The sequence below is a fragment of the Hyperolius riggenbachi genome, chromosome 8 (assembly GCF_040937935.1).
Source record: "Hyperolius riggenbachi isolate aHypRig1 chromosome 8, aHypRig1.pri, whole genome shotgun sequence".
In the NCBI taxonomy this organism is placed as follows: domain Eukaryota; kingdom Metazoa; phylum Chordata; class Amphibia; order Anura; family Hyperoliidae; genus Hyperolius; species Hyperolius riggenbachi.
The window spans coordinates 38,370,350-38,391,232 of record NC_090653.1 but is presented as its reverse complement, the minus strand read 5'-3'; the positions used below and the strand labels follow the sequence as shown (position 1 = coordinate 38,391,232).

General features: G+C 44.8%; 1 protein-coding gene across 3 annotated transcripts in view; it reads left to right on the top strand.

Annotated features, from left to right (window-relative positions):
• LOC137528734 (zinc finger protein 665-like) overlaps positions 1–17,473 on the top strand; it is a 44,632-nt gene extending 27,159 nt beyond the window's left edge. For all 3 annotated transcript variants that reach the window (XM_068250257.1, XM_068250255.1, XM_068250256.1), the window contains exons 8-11: positions 4,405–4,575; positions 8,171–8,278; positions 8,451–8,534; positions 15,068–17,473. In XM_068250257.1, coding sequence (XP_068106358.1) covers positions 4,405–4,575; positions 8,171–8,278; positions 8,451–8,534; positions 15,068–17,424 — 2,720 coding nt within the window. In that variant the 3' untranslated portion in view covers positions 17,425–17,473. The remainder of the gene's footprint in view (positions 1–4,404; positions 4,576–8,170; positions 8,279–8,450; positions 8,535–15,067) is intronic.
• Positions 17,474–20,883: the final 3,410 nt, after the last annotated feature.

The following is a 20,883-nucleotide window of genomic DNA, read 5'->3' as shown; positions in this document are numbered from 1 at the left end:
ATGATGATCTGCAGATCTCATAGACTATCATTGCAATTTGCAGGGTTGGATTTTTGGCAGGAACAGATCTTTTGCAGCTACTGATCTTTTGTGTCTGTACAGCATCTGTGTGTGCAGCATCTTGAAAAGTTTTTTTTCTGATGGGGAGTTCAGCTCCATAGAATAGACTGTGTAGGTATGGCTCTCATACTACATGGAAGGGGGTAAAACTGGTCTGTGATCTTTCATTTTCAAAAGACCATGGTCTGATGTGTGTATGAGCCTTAAGTGCCTCAACCTTGGAGCAAGAAGAAAAAGTACTTTGCATGAGAAAATTTATGCGTGCTCAATTACCAAGTTTAAGGCCTCTTTTCCACGGACTGTTGAGCTGTGTGCTCAGCAAGCAGTTACCGGGCAGCAGCAAGCAGTTACCGGGCAGCAGCAAGCAGTTACCGGGCAGCAGCAAGCAGTTACCGGGCAGCAGCAAGCAGTTACCGGGCAGCAGCAAGCAGTTACCGGGCAGCAGCAAGCAGTTACCGGGCAGTAGTGAGCAGTTGTAAGAGTTTGAGAGGCATTTTACTGCCTATCAACTGTCCGTGGTAAAGAGGCCTACCCTAGCAAGTCTGGCTTTGCAAATCTGGCCTAATTGGCTATTCATGAGGCAATGCTAATGCAAATTTGCTTTTGCATGCCAAACTATGCAGGGTCAAAAAACCAATCCCGCAAAGCGGTCGCCCTGCTACATGCCAGTGATGAGCGAAAATGCAATGCAAATGCAAATGCAATGCAATAAATGAAAACGTTAATTTTCGCCTAATGCCAGTCATTTTCGCGTTATTTGCGTATTATTGCTGACATTTTCCGCATAAGGGCATTAGCATTCAGAGAAGTTTCTTGCGCATCATTGCGGACATTTTTCCGTATAAACTTCCGCATAGACTGAATTTCCATGCGGATTATTGTGGACATTTTTCTGCATAAGGGCATAAGCATCCGCATACAATGAATTTTCGATGCTGGTCGAAAATGCAAATATTTCTGAAGATTTTCGTGAAAATTCGCCAAAAACGAAAACGGGATTTTCGATGCGAAACTGCTACATGCTACATTAGCACTATCCAGGAGCGCCACAGGGAGGATTCCCAATGCCCCCTTTTTATACAACCGGGGGGACCGTGGCTCCCAGGCTCTCTCACTGCCTGGGAACCACAACGGCATCCCGGAGGGGGAGGCTAGGTGGTGCAGGCGACCCCCCCCCCAAGCGTGGCCAGTGCCGGGAGAGCCGTCTGCACCCACCTCCCAATATTAGAAACAGGCACTTACCTTAACGTCCATTGCGTTCTGCTACATGCGCATTAACTTGGGGGCACCACATGAGAAAGGAGTGAAGCATGGGTCACCCCAAGCTTTAGAGCTCAGGGCTGGCTCACATACAACACTCCAGAGGGGGGGGGGGGGGGGGGAGGACAGGCGCAGACTACTCACTCCAGGGCTCACACCACCAGAGCAAGCCATCCACCACCTGCCTCCAAAGGATACAAACTGCAAAAAATGCTTTCCATGAGAAAATTAATGCGCATGTAGCAGAACGCAATGGACGTTAAGGTAAGTGCCTGTTTTTAATATTGGGAGGTGGGTGCAGACGGCTCTCCCCGGCGCTGGCCAAACTTGGGGGGCGGGGGGGGGGGGTCGTCCACGCCACCCAGCCTCCCCCTCCGGGGTGCCGCTGTGCTTTCAAGGCAGTGAGAGAGCCTGGGACCCTGCGGTCCCCCCGGTTGTATAAAAAGGGGGGCATTAGGAATCCTCCCCGTGGCGCTCCTGGATAGTGCTAATGTAGCATGAACTTATTCCCGCAGGGCGACCGCTTTGCAGTATTGGTTTTTTGACCCTGCATAGTTTGGCATGCGAAAGCAAATGCATATTTGCATGAGCATTGCCTCATTAATAGCCAATTAGGCCAGATTTGGAAAGCCAGACTTGCTAGGGTTAAACTTGGTGTTTGAGCACGCATACATTTTCTAATGGAAAGCCTAATGCTGCGTACACACTGGCGACTACGGTCGTTTAAAACAGCTAATTAACGATCGTTCCCCCGACAATCGGGGAAAGAACTTTACCAAACGATCATTAACACGAACGACAAAAGAACGACATCGGGAAGATGGAAATATCCAACCTGACGGATCGTATCTACCGACAATCGTTACAAAACTATAGTGTGTACAGACATCGGCCGAGAACGATCGTTACAAGGGCCAATGCGCCTGTGTTGGATTCTGCCCAGCTTCAGTACTTCCTTTGTAGCGCGGCCGTAAAGATTGTTACATTGCTCATTTCAATTAAACTTTGTTTTCAAGTTAACAATCATATATTTGTATCTATTGTAACTCCATGTCAGTGTTTTTTTTTTAATTTTATATAAATATGTACGCAACATTTCCTTCTGATCGTTCTTTTCTGCGAGAACTATCGTTAAAATGTGTATGATGATCGCTGCATCCCATCGTTGCATTCCTATCGTTGCCGTATCGTTCGTCTGGTAACTATCGTTCCTTGCAAACGATAGTTATCGCAAGTGTGTACGTAGCTCAAAGGTGGGTACACACATCAGATAAAAGTCTTTGGAAAATGAAAGATCACAGACCAATGTTACCCCCTTCCATGTAGTATGAGAGCCATACCTACACAGTCTATTCTATTGAGCTGAACTCCCCGTCAGATAAAATTTTTTGCAAGATGCTGCACACAAAGATGCTGTACACATGCAACAGATCAGTATCTGCAAAAGATCTGTTCCTGCAAAAAATCAGTTTCTGCAAAATGCATTCATAGTCTATGATATCTGCAGATCTCATGCTGGGCATACACGGTATGTTTTCTACCATGTAATCGAGCCGCTGATGGCTCGATTGATAATTTCCGACGTGTCCGATACCCCGCCGGATCGATTCTGCGCTCGATACCGGCGGGCAGGACAAAAGAAGAAACGAGTGGAAAATAAGAAAGCGCTTGATTACACGGTAGAAAATGTACCATGTATGCCCAGCATAATACACACCTTGTTTGACGGACATTCATCTGCAGATCAGACAATCATCTGCAGATCCAAAGATCCATCCTGGTTGATCTGATCTGCAGATGATTGTCCGTTAAACAAGGTGTGTATGAGATGTGCAGATATAGACTATGAATGTATTTTGTAGGTACTGATCTTTTGCAGGAACTGATCTTTTGCAGATACTGATCTCTTGTGTCTGTACAGCATCTGTGTGTGCAGCATCTTGCAAAGATTTCTATCTGATGGGGAGTTCAGCTCAATAGAATAGACTGTGTAGGTATGGCTCTCATACTACATGATGGGTGGTAAGATTGGTCTGTGATCTTTGATTTTCCAAAGACTTTTATCTGATGTGTGTACCCACCTTTATTCTTTTTGCTTCAAGGTTGAGGCACGTACTCTATTAGATAGATAGAAGATGCGGCGTATGCTACGACGCGGGTCGGCTAGTGTTACTATATTCCTGACAAGGTACCAAGACAGAAGCTGTCACTTCCATGCCTAGAAATGAACTCTTTCAGGCAGCAAAATAAAACAAGTAAAACAGCCTGGTTTTTATGTTTTGCACTGTACATACACCTGTTTATCTCATCATGTCACATGTCACCTCGAGTACACTTTAACCACTTGAGGCCCGCAGACCAGGGCATTTTTCCTGAAATTGGCCACTGCAGCTTTAAGGCCAAGCTGCAGGGCTGCACAACTCAGCACACAAGTGTTGTGTTACCCCCCCCCCCCCCTCCTTTTCTCCCCACCAACAGAACTTCCTGTTGGTGGGGTCTGATCCCCCCAGTGTTTATTTTATTTTTTTTAACAAATATTTACATTATTTTTTATTAATATATTTTGCTATTTCTAATTTTTTTTTTCTAAAACCCCTCACTCCCCCCAGCCGGCCAATCCTGGTGATTGGCTGTCGTAGGCTTCTGCCTATGAGAGCCGATCACTCTCTTGTGCCCCAGGGGGACAGCCGTGTCACTTGGCTGTCCCCAGTACAGCGCTGCTGCTGATCGCATTGCTATACTAACTGAAAAGACGGCGTTTTCGCCATCTAACAGTCTCCCGAGCGGCGATCACCACTCGGAGACTGAAAGCGGGGCGGAACTCAGCCCCCCAAGCAGGAGATGCATGCGCAGCCTGCGTGTGATCTCCCGCAGTGGCCGGCCCCAGGACTTAATTGGCGTTAGGCGGTCCTGGGGCTGCCGCCGCGGTCACGCCCGTTGGCGTGACGCGGGCGTTAGGTAGTTAAATACTTCTTTCCCTCACTGTAAATGCCTGGTTTCACTGACATGTCGGTATGGTATCTGAGTTACACTCAGTGTATGTGTGTTTATTAGTATTTGAATCCCATTTTGCTGTGTTTGCAGATTGTATGTATGTGGATACAATTTCAAAGGGTGACGGAAGACGAGGTCCAGGCTTGGCAGCACACATAAAGCGCGAGGTAGAGGAGGAGGAGGAAGAAGAAGAGGAGGCGGAGGAGGAGGAGGAAGAAGAGGAGGAGGAGGAGGACTGTGAGGACGATGATCACTCTTCTGGTAAGATATTGTCTGATGACACTCCTGAAAGCAGACACATCACTACAGTCATGCCTACATTTAGACACGGTGCTGTTCATGTTGGTGCTGGGTAAGTCTTGCGCAGTTAGTAATGTGACAGTAATTTTGCTGGAGTTTTCAGTGTTTCTCACCTCAATATAAGGCTACCTGTAATCATTCTCCCATAGTGTAAACCCATTTTCCTATACCTAACCTCAACCTTTTACCCTAACATTAGCCTTTCGCTGAGGCCTAACCCTCCCCTTATATTGGCCTCCTGCTGATATTTTTCAAAACTCAACCTTCCTCTAACAGTAGCTCCTACCTTATGTCTAGCTTTAAAGGTAATCTCACTAATATATAAATGGGAAAGTTTGGATGTTTGTTACTCGATCACGCAACAATGGCTGAACGGATTTGAATGAAATTTGGCACACACATAGTACATTACCTGGAATAACATATAGGATACTTTTTGTCCCCATAACCAAAAAATAGGCGGAGATAAATACAAATTTCACTGGGAAAATCTAAACTGCAGCCACTCTTACACTGTTACTGGCAGGGTTCTCAAACTTTGCACAGTTGGTCACTGGGTGAATGGGATTAATATTCAGAAAAGTGGGTGGAGCCTACAAAAGCCAATCACAATTTACCTATTTTTTCATGGGGATTATTTAATTGCTGCCATTCTTACACTGTTAATGGCAGAGACCTCAAACCTGCTAAGTCGGTCATTAAGTGACTGGGGTTCAAATTCAGAAAAGGGGATGGAACTACAAACAGCCAATCAGATTTGTTTTATCTCAATGCAAATTATTGATGCCAAAGACTGCAAAGCTCACAAACTAGGTAATTGAGTAATTGTGAGTTAGGGTTAGAAAATGTGGGCGCAGCCAAATCCATAACCGGGCAACGCCGGGCCATCAGCTAGTTTTTAAATTAAAAAAACAGATACTTAGGGGGAAACCTCTGGGTCCTAATGAGGCTTCTCCTGACGTCCTCAGCCAGCCCGATCCAGTGCTGGCTTCTCCGAACAAACTCAAATAGTAATAATGATGGTGGCCTTCCTGCTCAGGTGCACTAGTGGCTCCAGCGGAAGTAGGGAAGCCCGGTCGGGTCCACTCTACTGAGCAGGCACAGGCAAGCTCGCCCCTGCGCAGTGTAGCGGACCCAATCGTGCTCAGCTATTTTACTGAAACCTAAACGGAAAGCTACTAGTGCGCCTATACGTAGCAGCAGCAGAGACAAGTGGACTTTTGGTTGTCCCTTCGCTGGATTGCCTCTCCTGAGGACCACGGGGGGAACGCTTTAGGATCCAGAGGCTTCCCCCTCCTGAGGTAAGAAGCCGCTAGAGGCACTTTTTTTCTCTTTCAGGTTCATTTAACCCGAGCGCTGTTAGAACAGCGTAGGAGATATGGGCACAGCCGGCTCCACCATAGTAATAGGCATTAGTAATAGTAACAGTGAGTAACTTCGACGCCATCAGAAGACGGAGGTTAAAGGATACCACAACTGGAAAAAAGAAAGGTGCCGTGGCTAGGCAGAGAAAATTAGATACTTACCGCCTCTATTGTTCCCCGCCGTCAGCCGCTGGTCTTCTCCAATAGATACTGGTGTCCGGGCGACTCTCCTGATCTCTAACCCGGATATACTGCACCGTGCATGCGCAGTATGTCCGTTCTTCACCGCTTCTGCCGGCGCGTAATTTCGGCAGAAGCAAGTTCACTCCCCTGGCTCCTCCTTCATAGCGTCTTGTGCTTCATGGAAGGAGGAGCCAGGGGAATGAACTTGCTTCTGCCGAAATTATGCGACGGCAGAAGCGGTGAAAAACGGACATACTGCGCATGCGCGGCACAGTATATCCGGGTTAGAGATCGGGAGAGTTGCCCGGACATTGGCATCTATTGGAGAAGACCGGCGGCTGACGGCGGGGAACAAGAAAGGCGGTAAGTATCTAATTTTCCCTCCCTAGCCACTGCACCTTTCTTTTTTTCAGTTGTGGTATCCTTTAAAGGAATTCGTATCAAAGATTTTTGAGAAAACCTCTTTAATCAATGTAAAATAAATGTAAATAAAGAAGTCGGCATATATATATTTTTTTTCAACGTGTGTGTGTAAGACAGTGTGCCCTGAGGAAACACTGACGGCGATGGGGCACTGGCATAGTCCATGTTGATAGGTGATGCCAATTGTAAAACAGAGCATTGCAGGCTATTCCCCTACTCCCCCATCTGTGGCTGCGGCAGTAATGAGCCATCCGTTCTGCTCAGTTTATGCTGATTAATAGTATGTAAGAGGGCGCACCTTCATATGTGCATTGCTCAGTGCCCTGCCGAGTCAGTGGATGTTTGCTATTGAGGCAAAGGAGGGCGGAAGTGTTCCGTTCTGACAGATCACAGTAATACATAATACATTTGTACAGCGATCTGTCAGAACGGAACATTTCCGCCCTCCTTGCCTCAATAGCAAACATCCACTGACTCGGCAGAGCACTGAGCAATGCACATATGGAAGTGCGCCCTCTTATATACTATTAACGGCATAAACTGAGCAGAACGGATGGCTCGTTACTGCGGCGGCCACGGGTAGGGGAGCTAGGGAGATGGCCTGCAATGCTCAGTTTTAAACCTGGCAACCCCTATCAACATGGTCTATGCCAGTGCCCCATCGCCGTCAGTGTGTCCTCAGGGCACACAGTCTTACACACACATGTTGAAAAAAAATACAGCACACAAAAAATATATGCTGACTTCTTTCATTTACATTTATTTTACATTGATTAAAGATGTTTTCTCAAAAATGTAATCTTTAATAGAATTCCTTTAAGTTACTTTTAAAACACTGTAATTCCAGCAATAGCCGGAAGCCGAATTACATCATTCTCCACCATCCACAGCTACCTGGAGGGTGAATAGTAATTAGCACCGCCGGGACTTGTGCAGGAGCAGGGTAAGTCGTATATCGGCTTTATCCTGCGCCCAAATCTCCCGGCGGCCGATGCATAGGTACACCACTTAACCACCCTCTTGATGTTAACCTATTCTTGATGCTATAGTATGGCTTCAGTGCTTATTGTCCGTAACAAACCGTTGTAGCCAAATGGCATTCAGCTATACTATAGATTGAGCACCTATTACTGAAACAACGTCGCAACACGCTAGCCTGAGTTTGGCTATATTATAGTCGAGCTCCGGTGCTCAAATTATGCTCTCAGCGCCACCATAGCCACAAATCGCATTGCGTGCAATGGCAGCCTTCAAATCACCTGGAGCGAACCTTGCGCCAGTTTTACCTGCTTCCTTTTTTGAATCTGCTGCTGAATAGGGATGATCAATGAGATGCAAATATTTCAAAGTTTATGTAGATTTGTATGTAAATATATGCAGCTTGAAAATGGACTAGTCAAGTCCCACCCAGGATTGAATTGATTGGTCCATTTTCAAGCTACATACATTTGTGTAAACTTGGAAATATTTGCATATATAATTGATCATCACTACTCCTGAAAATGAGATTGAAAGATCTCTCGCCATTTTCACTTTTTGACCTTCTTACCTATACTCATTATGAATTTTCTCTTTTACCTTTTAAGACTGTATCTGTCTGGAGACAGAAATCCTCCCAAACAAAAGTCATTGGGGTAAAGTGTTACTGGGAAAGGTGAAAGAAGAAATCAAAGAAACTGACAGTATTACTTCTGGTGAGTGTGAATGGACACGCTTTGTAGCTGCTGATCAGTAAAATATATTATGTCTTTACAGGTCCACGAAGATAAAGTATCACTATATTATTATTATTACAGTTCTGATTACTTTTCTTACTATAATGAAACTGCTACTAAAAGAACAAACGATCTCTCTTCTCGTCCACAGCCGATGTGCAGAATACAAAAAGTGTTACTCCGCCTAATGGCAATAAACCACCAGTGACCGCCAGCGAATGTCCTGCTGAAATTGGTAAGCGAAGATTGTTACGTCTCATCCAACATATCACCGCGATGCTTGATGATTCATTTTAGTTGTGAGATTGCTGGGATTTTACATACATGTTGTAGTAGTAAGTTTAAGGGAGAATAGAGACGACAGTACTAGCAGAAGTCAGGTCAGTATTTCATGTAAAGTGCTAAACGGGGTCTTTAAAGCCTATTCATCACAGGTGCTGCAGGAGTTTACATTGTAGGTTCTTCTAAAGTAGAATGACACTTTTGCATGACACAATAAAAACTTGTCTTCCTGTTCTTTCATCGCTCATACAGCTATCCTTCTATTTGCATTCCTCCCATGGTAATGTCATTTGTGTCAAATCACAAGTCCCCTCAGCTCAAGAAAAATGTCTGCTATGTTTACATAGTTGCTCACGGTCACAGAATCCTGTAGGGGAAAAACTCTGTGACCGTTTGCAATTTGGGGAGCTTCCGTGACAGTGGTAAGCTTTAGTGGCATTTGATGAATACATTTCCTAGCAAAGTGAAACACAGTCTATTAACCACTTCACGACCGCCCCCAGCCGATGGGCGGCGGCAAAGTCCGGGCCCAAACGACCGCAATACGCCCATCGGCGGGGGCGGCTGCGGGAGTGGTTATGCGGCGATCGCGTCATTCGTGACGCGATCAGCCGCCGGGGACTGGCTCCGCCCACCGCTCGTAGTAACCCGCCGGCCGTTCGGAAGCGCCGGCGGGTTACTAGCACCCGGATCGCCGCACTTACATTGTATAATAGGCTTTGTAATGTATACAAAGCCTATTATACTGGCTGCCTCCTGCCCTGGTGGTCCCAGTGTCCGAGGGACCACCAGGGCAGGCTGCAGCCACCCTAGTCTGCACCCAAGCACACTGATTTCCCTCCCCCTGCCCCCTGATCGCCCACAGCACCCCTCAGACCCCCCCCTGCCCACCCCCCAGACCACTGTTTGCACCCAGTCACCCCCCTAATCACCCATCAATCACTCCCTGTCACTATCTGTCAACGCTATTTTTTTTTTTATCCCCCCCCCCCCTGCCCACTGCCCCCTCCTGATCACCCCCCCCACCCCTCAGATTCTCCCCAGACCCCCCCCCAGACCCCTCCCCCCGTGTACTGTATGCATCTATCCCCCCCTGATCACCTGTCAATCACCCGTCAATCACCCGTCAATCACCAGTCAATCACCCCCTGTCTCTGCCACCCATCAATCAGCCCCTAACCTGCCCCTTGCGGGCAATCTGATCACCCACCCACACCAATAGATCGCCCGCAGATCCGACGTCCGATCACCTCCCAAATCCATTGTTTACATCTATTCTCTCCTCTAAACACCCACTAATTACCCATCAATCACCTATCAATCACCCCCTATCACCACCTGTCACTATTACCCATCAGATTAGACCCTAATCTACCCCTTGCGGGCACCCAATCACCCGCCCACACGCTCAGATTGCCCTCAAACTCCCCTTTATCAATTCGCCAGTGCAATATTTACATCTGTTATTCCCTGTAATAACCCACTGATCACCTGTCAATCACCTATCAATCACCCCCTGTCACTGCCACCCATCAATCACCCCCTGTCACTGCCACCCATCAATCAGCCCCTAACCTGCCCCTTGCGGGCAATCTGATCACCCACCCACACCAATAGATCGCCCGCAGATCCGACATCAGATCACCTCCCAAGTGCAGTGTTTACATCTCTTCTCTCCTCTAAACACCCACTAATTACCCATCAATCACCCCCTATCACCACCTGTCACGGTTACCCATCAGATTAGACCCTAATCTGCCCCTTGCGGGCACCCAATCACCCGCCCACACCTCAGAACGTCCTCAGACCCCAGCCCTGATCACCTCGCTAGTGCATTGCTTGCATCTATTTCCCCCCTCTAATCACACCTTGAGACACCCATCAATCACCTCCTGTCACCCCCTAGCACACCTACCCATCAGATCAGACCCTAATTTGCCCCGTGTGGGCTCCTGATCACTCGGCCAAACCCTCAGGTCCCCCTCAGACCCCCTTCCGATCACCTCCCCAGTGCATTGATTGCATCTATTTTCCCCTCTAACCGCCCCCTGAGACACCCATCAATCACCTCCTGTCACCCCCTAGCACTCCTATCTATCAGATCAGGCCCAAAACATCCTGTCATCTAAGAGGCCACCCTGCTTATGACCGGTTCCACAAAATTTGCCCCCTCATAGACCACCTGTCATCAAAATTTGCAGATGCTTATACCCCTGATCAGTCATTTTGAGAAATTTGGTTTCCAGACTACTCACAGTTTTGGGCCCGTAAAATGCCAGGGCAGTATAGGAACCCCACAAGTGACCCCATTTTAGAAAGAAGACACCCCAAGGTATTCTGTTAGGTGTATGATGAGTTCATAGAAGATTTTATTTTTTGTCACAAGTTAGCGGAAATTGATATGTATTGTTTTTTTTTTCACAAAGTGTCATTTTCCGCTAACTTGTGACAAAAAAAAAATCTTCTATGAACTCACCATACTCCTAACAGAATACCTTGGGGTGTCTTCTTTCTAAAATGGGGTCACTTGTGGGGTTCCTATACTGCCCTGGCATTTAAGGGGCCCTAAACCGTGAGCAGTAGTCTAGAATCCAAAGGCCTCAAAATGACCTGTGAATAGGACGTTAGGCCCCTTAGCGCACCTAGGTTGCAAAAAAGTGTCACACATGTGGTATCGCCGTACTCAGAAGAAGTAGTATATTGTGTTTTGGGGTGTATTTTTACACATACCCATGCTGGGTGGGAGAAATCTCTCTGTAAAAGGACAATTGTGTGTAAAAAAAATCAAACAATTGTCATTTACAGAGATATTTCTCCCACCCAGCATGGGTATGTGTAAAAATACACCCCAAAACACATTATACTACTTCTCCTGAGTACGGCGGTACCACATGTGTGGCACTTTTTTGCACCCTAAGTGCGCTAAGAGGCCCAAAGTCCAATGAGTACCTTTAGGATTTCACAGGTCATTTTGCGACATTTGGTTTCAAGACTACTCCTCACGGTTTAGGGCCCCTAAAATGCCAGGGCAGTATAGGAACCCCACAAATGACCCCATTTTAGAAAGAAGACACCCCAAGGTATTCCGTTAGGAGTATGGTGAGTTCATAGAAGATTTTATTTTTTGTCATAAGTTAGCGGAAAATGACACTTTGTGAAAAAAAACAATTAAAATCAATTTCCGCTAACTTGTGACAAAAAAAAAAAATCTTCTATGAACTCACCATCCTCCTAACGGAATACCTTGGGGTGTCTTCTTTCTAAAATGGGGTAATTTGTGGGGTTCCTATACTGTCCTGGCATTTTAGGGGCCCTAAACCGCGAGGAGTAGTCTTGAAACGAAATTTCTCAAAATGACCTGTGAAATCCTAAAGGTACTCATTGAACTTTGGGCCCCTTAGCGCAGTTAGGGTGCAAAAAAGTGCCACACATGTGGTATCGCCGTACTCAGGAGAAGTAGTATAATGTGTTTTGGGGTGTATTTTTCCACATACCCATGCTGAGTGGCAGAAATATCTCTATAAATAGACAATTGTGTGTAAAAAAAAATAAAACAATTGTCATTTATGGAGATATTTCTCCCACCCAGCATGGGTATGTGTAAAAATACACCCCAAAACACATTATACTACTTCTCCTGAGTACGGCAATACCACATGTGTGGCACTTTTTTGCAGCCTAACTGCGCTAAGGGGCCAAAAGTCCAATGAGCATCTTTAGGCTTTACAGGGGTGCTTACAATTAGGCACCCCCCAAAATGCCAGGACAGTGAACACACCCCACAAATGACCCCATTTTGGAAAGTAGACACTTCAAGGTATTCAGAGAGGAGCATAGTGAGTCCGTGGCAGATTTCATTTTTTTTTTGTTGCAAGTTAGAAGAAATGGAAACTTTTTTTTTTCTTTTTTTTGTCAGAAAGTGTCATTTTCCGCTAACTTGTGACAAAAAATAAAATCTTCTATGAACTCACCATGCCTCTCACTGAATACTTTGGGATGTCTTCTTTCCAAAATGGGGTCATTTGGGGGGTATTTGTACTATCCTGGAATTTTAGCCCCTCATGAAACCTGACAGGTGCGCAGAAAAGTCAGAGATGCTTGAAAATGGGAAAATTCACTTTTGGCACCATAGTTTGTAAACGCTATAACTTTTACCCAAACCAATAAATATACACTGAATGGGGTTTTTTTTATCAAAAACATGTTTGTCCACATTTTTCGCGCTGCATGTATACAGAAATTTTACTTTATTTGAAAAATGTCAGCACAGAAAGTTAAAATCATTTTTTTGCCAAAATTCATGTCTTTTTTGATGAATATAATAAAAAGTAAAACTCGCAGGAGCAATCAAATAGCATCAAAAGAAAGCTGTATTAGTGACAAGAAAAGGAGGTAAAATTAATTTAGGTGGTAGGTTGTATGACCGAGCATTAAACCGTGAAAGCTGCAGTGGTCTGAATGGAGAAAAAGGCTCTGGTCCTTAAGGGGCGAAAAGACTGTGGTCCTCAAGTGGTTAAACCTTTCAGCAACTTTATGAAATAACAGTTTGACCTTGCAGGTTTTTATGGTGTGGTTCAAGAAGACATTTTGACTTTAATTCCACTTTAATTACTTTAACCAATAGACCTTTCAGTAATACCTCTTTCATCTCAAGCTGCAGCACTGGGTGCAGTGCTGTGTTGAGATGAGTGAAGCTGTGGACATATTTCTGGGGCTCCAGCTGTTTCCGTACACTGTATTCTACAGGAAAGATGTCTTGTTTATAAGTGTGAAATCTTTTTTGGGGGGGGGGCTGAAACTTAATGAATGGGAATGGAAGCATAACAGTAGAGTACATTCCAGACATACTGCCAACCAATGTTTGTTGGTGGGAATTGGGGTCCTGCCATCAGATGTTACATTACAGGGTGTAAAAGACGGTCTGCAGATGAATGGTGGATGGCTGTTTTAAAAAAAAAAAAATAACATTTTCATATATTTGTTTTAAGACGACAAAATTGTGCATTGCAGCACATATTCAATTAAAATGTTTTTTGAGTTCCCTTTGGCTTATTACAAAAAAGTTCTCCATAACGTAACTCATTACCATTTGATATCGTCTTTAAGTAAATCCACTTTTTTGTTTTGAATAATAAAGCGGACCTGAACTCTTGCACAGCACACAATGAAAAGTCTTTATTCCACATATACTGTAGTTACTGAAGAAATTAACTTGTTCAGGCAGATCAGCCTGTCTTATTAGTTCTTATCAGCAGCTCTCCATCTAATAAACTCTGAGGCTAAACCCTTTCAGTATCTTCTGCAGATGTGAAACCAAATAAAACTTCAGGTTTTTTAGGATTTCCAAAAATTGTAGTGAAGATTTTTTTTTTCTTTCTTGTAAGCATTATCATGCCGTGGCTAATCGTTTATAGCAGAGATAAAGTTCTGAGTTTAGTTCCACTTTAAGTCAATCAAATAAATATTAAGGGTGATGTAGGTCTTAGCATTTTATTGGTTTGTACTCACCAAGCACCCACATTATCACAAGTACCCCTTGAAAAATATATATTTAAACTAGCTAAAATATTAATTTGGTGTTGTTTAAATAAGATTTATCATTTTCTAAAACTCTAAATTTGCTATTCTTGGGTAAGAACATCAAGCCCGAGTACCCCCCGGAACCATCAGAAGTACCCGCTTGGGGAGGGGGAACCACACGTTAAGAACCTAGGGTGAAGGAGATGGTGACATATGGGTTGATTCAATACAGCTGGAAAACACTGAAGAACAATCTAGCAAATCTGGCCTGCATTTGTTTAAAGCTGTCTATATGGGAAGAGAAGATTGGCACCCTCACATCAGAACATAGTAAGGTTGCTGACGGGTTACCGAATTGGAGTTTCTTGCTTGCAGTCACAGGGTGCATCCACAGCACACATATATTTGTAATAAATTCAGGACAAAAAGTTTGAGGCTCCTTTCACATTGTGTTAGTTGTGTTCCATTGCAACGGACAATATAATCACATATGATATGTCTATGGTACACCTCTGCGCATCATCATTTGCTGTGCGGCGGGTTCTTTTGAGATGACGCACAGCATGCAGTGCGTTTACAGGGCATTGTGAACATAAACAGTGGTAGTGATGCATACTTTCATTGTACTGTGTGGTCACAACACAACTTTTCAGCTATGCTGCGTTATCTCACCACAGCTCTCTCAGTATGAAGAATCTCACTGTGCGCATGTGCACATAACTGTAAATTTATCAGTCTCTGAGCGTCCCCACTATGTTATGATAAAACGCAGGTAGAGGTTGTAAACTTCTGCCACCTAGTAGACAATTTGTACAAAACAAAACAGCCCAGGTTTGCTGGATCACTTCCGTTCTCTATTGTTCTCCAACTTTAATTAACCAACCCCACCGAGCGTCATGGGGAAAGAAGGATAAGCTATCTAAACCTTGTTGTTGCATTCAGCCATTTTTTTTCTTTTATCTGCAGAGTGGACAGTAGAAGATGAGGTCACCTCGGAAGATCACGAAGGCCTATCAAGCGATGAAGATGTTAATTACTGGTTCGTGAAGAGGGCAGCGGAAGACAACCACAAAGACAGGTCATCCACCTATTCTCCACGCACTCTGGATCATGGATACTATAAACTTTCTATGCAGTCCTCCCCTTCTAAGTCCTCTGTGAAAGAGCATCCGAGCAAGGCCATACCTCATCCACTGAACACGCAGCTAACGTGCCCGGTGTGTCAGGAACCTTTTGACAGTGTTTCCAAATTCTTTGAACATCAGAAAGAACATGAAAACGCCTTGGTTTGTCCAGAGTGTGGGGAACAGTTTACGGAGAGGTCCTCTCTGGAGGGTCACCTCTTGCTGCATCTGGAAGACAAACTGTGCATATGCGAGGAGTGTGGTCAGTGTTTCGGGTCTCAGACCGAGCTGGATGCCCATTTGAAGAGTCACAAAGGAGATAAGCATTGGGTGTGCCCTCAGTGTGGCAAATGCCTTTATTCCAAGTCCGGTCTGGACAGACATCAGCTCATCCATATACGAGACCAGCTCGTACCTTGTCCCCAGTGCGGAAAATGTTTTGCCAAACAGTCGAACTTTGAGATGCATTTGCGCCTCCATGCCGGGGAAGAGCTCTACCCCTGTACCCTTTGTGAGAAACTGTTCCCCTCGAAGTCTGCCTGTGAGAGGCACGTCAGAGCCCACACCATGGAGCGTCCCCATGCCTGCCCCGAGTGTGGCAAGCGGTTTCTCTACAATGGCTGCCTGATCAAACACATGCGCGTTCACACAGGGGAGAAACCGTTCGTCTGTGATTACTGCGGCCGGCGTTTTGCCCAGAGCTCCAGCCTCAATAGCCACCGGCGGCTGCACGAGGACGAAAAGCCGTTCGTCTGTACGGAGTGCCAAAAATGCTTCAGCAAGAAGTTCAACTATGAAATGCACATTAAAATTCACGCTAAGGAAAGACTGATTGAGCAGCTAGCCCGACTGAAATGTGACAACGTGGATAAAGTAGCCCTACTGACTGGAGAGGGTGAAAAGAATAAGCTAACTGTAAACAGTTTACATAATCAGGAGTCTAATCTCGATATCAGAACACCAGCTGTGGAGGTTTCTGTTAGTGATAAGTTCACTTCAGATGTGGGCAAGAACTCATTTCTGGACCTCTTGCTTGCTGACAATTCCATGAGACATGTCCTGTCAAGTAAGAGTCCAGTCAAAGATGGATCCTTTGGTGAAAGGCCTACCAAGGAGCTTTTAGTTAGTGATAAGTCTGTGCAAGATGTCTCATTGAGCAGTACATCAGGTAAATATGTCCCACATAGCGGTGGGCCCACAGAAGATGTATCTATCGGTAAAAGTCCCTTAGAAGACAATTTACTTAGCAACAGGCCTGGACAAGATGTATCTCTAAGTAACAGGCCCATACAAGATGTGTTGCTCAGTAACGGCCCCATACAAGATGTGTTGTTTAGTTACAGGCCCATACAAGATGTGTCGTTTAGTAACAGACCTGTGCAAGATGTGCCACATACTAACCAACCCGTACCAGATGTGTCACATAGCAACAGGTCTGTACTAGATGTGTCCCTCAGTAACCGGTTGGTGCATGATGAGACACTTAGTAGCAGGCCTGGACAAAATACCGTGCATACCCATCGGTCTGTACAAGATGTGATGCTTAGTAATAGGTCCATACATGATGGTGTGCTTGGCGATAGGCCCAAATGGGTTGTCTCACATAGCAACGGGCCCATACAGAACATCTCAAATATTGATGGGCCAATATCTCATTTCCCACACAGTGACCAACCCGTGACAGATGTCACTTTCAGCGATATTGCCAGTATTGAGGTCTCCATCAGTGATTTACCAGGTATAGACGTTTCCTTAAGTGGCTCCTCCGTCACAGATGACTCGGTCTGTGAGCTGCCTGACAGTGACAGAGATTTTAGCGACAACGAGAATAGGGAGGACAACGAGGAGGATTTTCCATATGTCTGTCACCTGTGTGACAAGCGGTTTCAGTACAATGGCTGCCTCATGAAGCACATGCGCACCCACACCGGAGAGAAGCCCTATTCCTGCAAGGAGTGCGGGAAGTCCTTCGCACAAAAGTCAACGCTCAACTGCCACATCCGGACTCATACGGGCGAACGACCTTATCTCTGCCAACTGTGCGGCAAAACCTTCACCAGCCAGTCCCACCTGGCCCGACATCGGGCGATCCACAAGACGGACCAGACGTTCGCCTGCAATGGTTGCGGCAAAGTGTTCTCTGTGAGGTCTTATATGCTGAAACACCAGAGGAGGCAGAACTGTAGGAAACCAGTCTGACTGATTTTACCCCGCTCTTTTTTTTTATTATAAAATATTTTACATTTAAGTGTGAGTTCTGTTTGTCCGTTTTTAAAGCCTGACTTCCAGGCTCATGTTTTTACCTAATACTGTGCAGGTCATCGTGGCAGAGGTTGTTTTTCATCTGTCTAGAAGCTCTGTAATTTCAAATAAAGTAGTTTTTAAAGGTATCCGGTCAGGAGCCCCTTCACTTGCCACTTCCTGCAGCACAGACTTATGGGGCTTTGAGCTGTAATTTACTTGGGGTGCTTAGTCTGTGCTCCGCCCCCTGGCAGTCTGATGTTGCCAAGCTACACATGAGCACCACCAACAAACCATCTTCTGTTGACTTTTTACCTGTGCTGCTTCAGGTTACATGAACATATCTATCTACTTACAAAAAGTGTGTACACACCTTCAGTTTCTATCTGATCGGGATTCAATCCGGTCTGACGCATTGTACAGATGGATTGTACGACGCACTGTACAGACGCATTGACATATTTAAGTATTATTGGGAGTGAGTCATGAAAAAGAGACACTCAACATAAAGTAGATATTAGGAAGATCCACACTTGAGCAAGCCACCACGCTCAAAGTAACATCCAGTTTATGTATAGGAGGATCTGTTTGAGTGAAGAAACCACAAAGTAATTCTTGAGTTCAAAAAATTCAAAATCACACTTTACTGTATCAAAACAGCAGTTATTTCCCACAATGTGGCTGGATAGAGTACTGGGTAAAGGGCTCTGCCTTTGACATGGGAGACCAGGGTTCGAATCCTGGCTAGGTCAAGTACCTGTTCAGTAAGGAGTTCAAGGCAAGACTCCCTAACATTGCAGGGTGGCCTCTTGAGCGCGTCCCAGTGGCTGCAGCTCTTGAGCGCTTTGAGTCCGACAGGAGAAAAGCGCTATACAAATGTTCAGATTATTAAAAAGATTATCAAAAAGTAAAAAAAGTTTGTATTTGTCAATCAAAATTCTTCATAACATGAATGTAGAAGATTATTCCGTTTTGACAGATAGTAGACTCTGTTTGCAGCTGATGATCCCCTTGCCAGCCATCAGGAAGGGCTCTTTCACATCTGCGCAGATTTTGAGCGTTTAGACGCAATGGCTAAAGTTTGCGTTACCTAAGGTAAAATGAAAGTCCATAGACTTTCATTTAAGCTTTTACATATAACGCTGCGTTTTGGTGCGGTGCAGTACGACGTACCCGGGAGCTGTTTTTCGTCCGACGCTAGCGTTACGCGTTACAATGTTAGTCCATTTAAAAGCTATGCGCATTTTAAAAACCGTTTTCAACGCAGGCATAAAATCCCAGAATGCAACAGAGGAACGTGGTAGAAAGTTGAAAACTAAAAAAGAAAAAAATTACCTGCGTTTTCCTATGTGCTGTGATATGTGATGACTTTTTTGAATACGTCCATGAATAAAGAAATTTGGGTTTTAGGAGCATCGTGCGGACATTCTTTCGTTTCAAGTTTTCCTATGTGCTGTAACGCATTGAAAACGCACACTCACTGCAGTAAAACGCATGCGTTGAGCGTTCTCCAACGCCAGCTCTGATGTGAAAGAGCCCTAAGGTGTCTGAGTCTGGTGGAACAGATGCCCCAACATTTTTCTAGACTTTGTATGTTGTATTCTAAAGATATATTTTGTTGCTTTGTAAAGGCCTGATGAAGGGTTACCAACCCGAAACTGACTAGTGTCGTTACCTGAATTGTATTGTTTCATCAAACAAAGCATATTGTGTCTACTATCTGACAAAACGGAATAATCTTCTACGCTTATGTTATGAAGAATTTTTATTGACAAATACAAAAATGTTTTACCATTTGATAATCTTTGATACAATAAAGTGTGATTTTGAATTTTATGTGGTTTTATCACTCAAACAGATCCTTCTATATATAAACCAGACACATTGCCAGCCTCTAGGCTAGAGTTGTGTACTGGAACATTGCAGGGGGGAGGAGGGCTGAGGGGAACGGCAGAGGAGTGAGTGGGTGTGGTGAGTAGGAGAACAATGCTGCCAGGCAAATTGCTCGAGGAAGGGACATTGGGGGTGGCTGTATACAGCTGGCTGAGAACCATCTCGTTTGTGTACAAAGCTTTTTTAGAGGAACTTTAACCCAGGATTAAGTTTCATTCCAATCATTGGCCTGTAATTTCTTTCCAACAATAAATCTTTACCGGTTCTTGAATAGATTACCAGGCACATCTGCATGGATGATGTTGTGGGGGAAACCCCTCCCACAATGTGATGTCATGACCATGGCCCTAACAGTTTGCTGTCTGTGAACCTTGTTGCATTGTGGGAAATAACTGCTGTTTTCAAGTGCCAAGAAAGCAGTATCTCACTCTGCATAGAACTCTTAGAAAACAAACATTCCACACAGATCACCTGACAGGACTAAAGCGGTCATCGCCTGTGATACATTTTACTAAGGCCTGAAGGCACGTACACACGTCCAACTTTTCTGACCAACTTGTCATCCAACTTGTCGTTTGAGCAAGTTGGACGTGTGTACGCATAGTTGCGCAACTGGTAACTGCTTATTTGCCCCATCCGATTATCGGATCAGTTGGACCAACTGTCATTCAAACAACTGTCAGGTCCGGCACGTGTAGAGGTGCAGGATTTCCATCGACTTGATGACGCACGTCTTTTATGACTGAACGTCCAGTCTGTCAGACGACATGTAAATTAGTTTGTCGGCCACTTTGTTGGACATGTGCACGTGACGTTTAAATTACATATTGTTTGACAAATCATTCAAACGACTGATCCAAACGACAGTCAGGCATAAAGTTGGACGTGTGTGTGCAGCTTTAGAGACACTGCAGAGCGCTTTTTGATCCGTCAGCACTGCGTTTGTGTTTTCCAAAAAACGCTCCCATTGACTTGCTTAAAGGACAAGTGAGGTGACACGTGACATGATGAGATAGACATGGGTATGTACAGTGCTTAGTACACAAATAACTAGACGGTGTTCCTTTTTTTCTTTCTCTGTCTGAAAGTAGTAAAAATCAGGTATGTAAGTGGCAGTGCCTGTCTGGGTGGGGAATGGAACAGACTGGGTCAGACTAAAGCATAACCCTCGCTGATAAGTGATTACAGCCATAAAACATTTTACTGTCAAATGACTTCTGAGAGCAGGAAAGAGATAAAAAGGGTCAATTCTTCATAGATTTTAGCTCTGGCATATTTCACTGAAGGTGTCATTGAGCAGAGACAATGAAACACTTAAAACTTAAAAACTAGATTTAAATATAAAATAAACTGTGGGATATTTTAAAAAGTAATGTTTAGGAGGAGGAGGATAAATACTATTGTTTTTCTCATCAGTTTATTTTCACCTCAGATGTCCTTTAAAGATCGTGGATAAAAAATTGTGGCAAAATCTCCACGATCGCGATTTTTCAAAAACGCACCTTTCATGCAGGTCCAATGCAT